The 2,178-nt window shown below is 60.8% G+C and overlaps 1 protein-coding gene across 1 annotated transcript in view; it reads right to left on the reverse strand.

The window, feature by feature from the left end:
• BAZ2A (bromodomain adjacent to zinc finger domain 2A) overlaps nucleotides 1-2,178 on the reverse strand; it is a gene marked incomplete at its 3' end in the record, with an annotated part of 13,298 nt that overhangs the window by 5,880 nt on the left and 5,240 nt on the right. Inside the window, exons 11-16 of the mRNA XM_017728662.1 lie at nucleotides 1,022-1,308; nucleotides 808-882; nucleotides 506-668; nucleotides 360-419; nucleotides 143-278; nucleotides 3-52 (exon numbers count right to left, since the gene is read on the reverse strand). Of these exons, the coding sequence (XP_017584151.1) occupies nucleotides 3-52; nucleotides 143-278; nucleotides 360-419; nucleotides 506-668; nucleotides 808-882; nucleotides 1,022-1,308 (771 nt within the window). The remainder of the gene's footprint in view (nucleotides 1-2; nucleotides 53-142; nucleotides 279-359; nucleotides 420-505; nucleotides 669-807; nucleotides 883-1,021; nucleotides 1,309-2,178) is intronic.

Below are 2,178 nucleotides of genomic sequence, written 5' to 3' on the forward strand. Positions count from 1 at the left end.
ACGTGTGGGGACACCTTCTCCTCCGGGGGCTCCTGAGCCACTGCCTCAGCTGCTATGACAAAAGGAGAAAGATGAGGAGGTGAGATGTGGGGTCCTCTCCCAGCTGGGACAAACCCCCATAAAAAGCCCCTTTCCCGCTCACCCTCCGCGCCCTCCACGAAGATTCCTCCCAGGTGGGGCAAGACCCAGTAGCGCCGCCGGAACCGGTCCTGGCCCAGGGATGCCGCACGCAGGGTCTGCGAGGAATGGAGCAGCTTCTTGCGGAAGAACATCTGCCTCTGTGGGGAGAGTGGGGGGCGGTGAGGGGGCTGCAGCCCCCCAGGCAGGGCTGAACCCCCGGCCCTCCAGCACCCGCTCACCTTGGCCAGCTTCTCGATCTGCCGCTCCAGCTCCGGCACGCTGGACGCAGATGTGTCGGCCTGGGGAAGGGATGGTCAGTCAGGGAAGAGACCCCTCGAGGTGGCACTCCCATCTCCACCCCCCGGCAAAGCCCGGAGCACCCCACCTCCTCCTCCCGGCGGGATTTGCGCCCCCGGGTCTCCTCCTCCTCCTCCATCTCCAGCCCCGCGTCCTCCGTCAGGCGCGAGCTGCGCCGGCGCCGGCCGTCCTCCAGTCCCGTGATCTCCGACTCGGGCCGGCCCGTTTTCTTGGCCAGGGCGACCTTCAGCCTGCCGGGACACAGGTGGAGGTGTTGGGCACCTGTCCCCCTGCCCACCCCACGCCCCCTGAGGCACCTGGTCAGCCCCCGAGCGCCGGGGGCAGAGGGGAAGGCCCTGAGGCCACATGCGGAGCCCCTTCCCCACCAACCTGCGGAGTCGGCCCTCGATGATCCACTTGTTCTTCCTGTAGTTGGACATGTTCTCCAAGGTCTTGTCGATCTCACTGCAGGAACACGGGATGGGGGTGGCTGCAGCGGGCAGCTCCGGGAGGGGAGCAGGATCCCCTGCAGGATCCAGGGGTGCAGGACCCGCTCCAGCATCCAAGATTGGAGGATTTTCGTGCCCCCCCTCCCCAGCCCCACCTGATGATGAGGGCGCTGCTGTTGAGCTCGTTGACCAGGAAGACCAGGATGGCGGCTTTGCGCTCGGGGGGCAGCGCCTGGAAGGGTTTGGTGCGCAGCCCCTCGCACAGCTCCGTGCCCGCCCCGTGCGCCGTCAGGAAGCAGCGCAGCACCTCGGACACGGTGTCACGGTTCAGGCTGATCTCCGATACTTTCTCCCCCAAGATCTTCAGGGACTGGGCAGAGCAGAGGGAGAGGTTTGGGGAGTCCCCTCCTTGCCCCCATGGGGGTTTGCCAGGAGGGGGTTCCTGCCCAGAGGTGGTCCAGGGGTTTTCTGGGTGCTCCCACCATGAGGACAGATGTGAGGACAACCCCAAAATTTTGCTGCTGGAGGTCAGGACAGGGCTGGACACGGGGAAAGGGTGCAGGGAGAGCAGCACATCCCAAATCTAAGATCCTCTGTCCTGAGTTTTGCAGGCACTGACAGCCCCAGCCAAGGGAGGGAGGAAAAAGGGAGGAGAAAAAAAAGGGGGGGGTGAAGGTGGCGAAAAGAGAAGAGAAAGAAAGGGAAGGGAAAGAAAGGAAAGTGAAAGCAGAGTTAAAAGGGAGAGAAAAAAAAACAGAAAAAAAAGGTGGTGGGAAGAAAATGGGAGAAAAAGAAAGGAGAAAGGGGCAAAAGGAAACGGAAAATGGGGGGAAGAAAGGAGGGGGAAAAGAAAAGGGAAAGTGGAAAAGGAAAGAAAGTTGAAAAAGGAAAGAAAGTTGAAAAAGGAAACGGGAGAGAAGGAGGAAATGGAAAGGGAAGGAAGAAAAAGTAAAGTGGGGGAAGAAAGAGGAGGGAAAAAAAGGGATGGGGAAAATTGAAAAGGGAGGGGACAAATGGAAAGGAGAAAAAGGAAAGGGAAAGGTAAGAGAGAAAGGAAAAGGGAAGGCAGAAAAATAAGGGAAGGGGGAAAAGGAAAGGGAAGAGAGGAAAAGGGGTGAAAGGAAAGGGAAGGGGCCCGTCTGACCTGGTGGGGAGGGTCTCACCCAACGGGGGGGGTCCCATCAGGCAGGGAAGGGGGTCTCACCCAACAGGGGGGTCCTCACCAGGCAGGGAAGGGGGTCTCACCTAATGAGGGGGGTCCCATCAGGCAGGGAAGGGGGTCTCACCCAACGGGGGGGGGTCCATCAGGCGG

Source organism: Corvus brachyrhynchos, unplaced genomic scaffold (genome assembly GCF_000691975.1).
Source record: "Corvus brachyrhynchos isolate BGI_N302 unplaced genomic scaffold, ASM69197v1 scaffold193, whole genome shotgun sequence".
NCBI lineage: Eukaryota > Metazoa > Chordata > Aves > Passeriformes > Corvidae > Corvus > Corvus brachyrhynchos.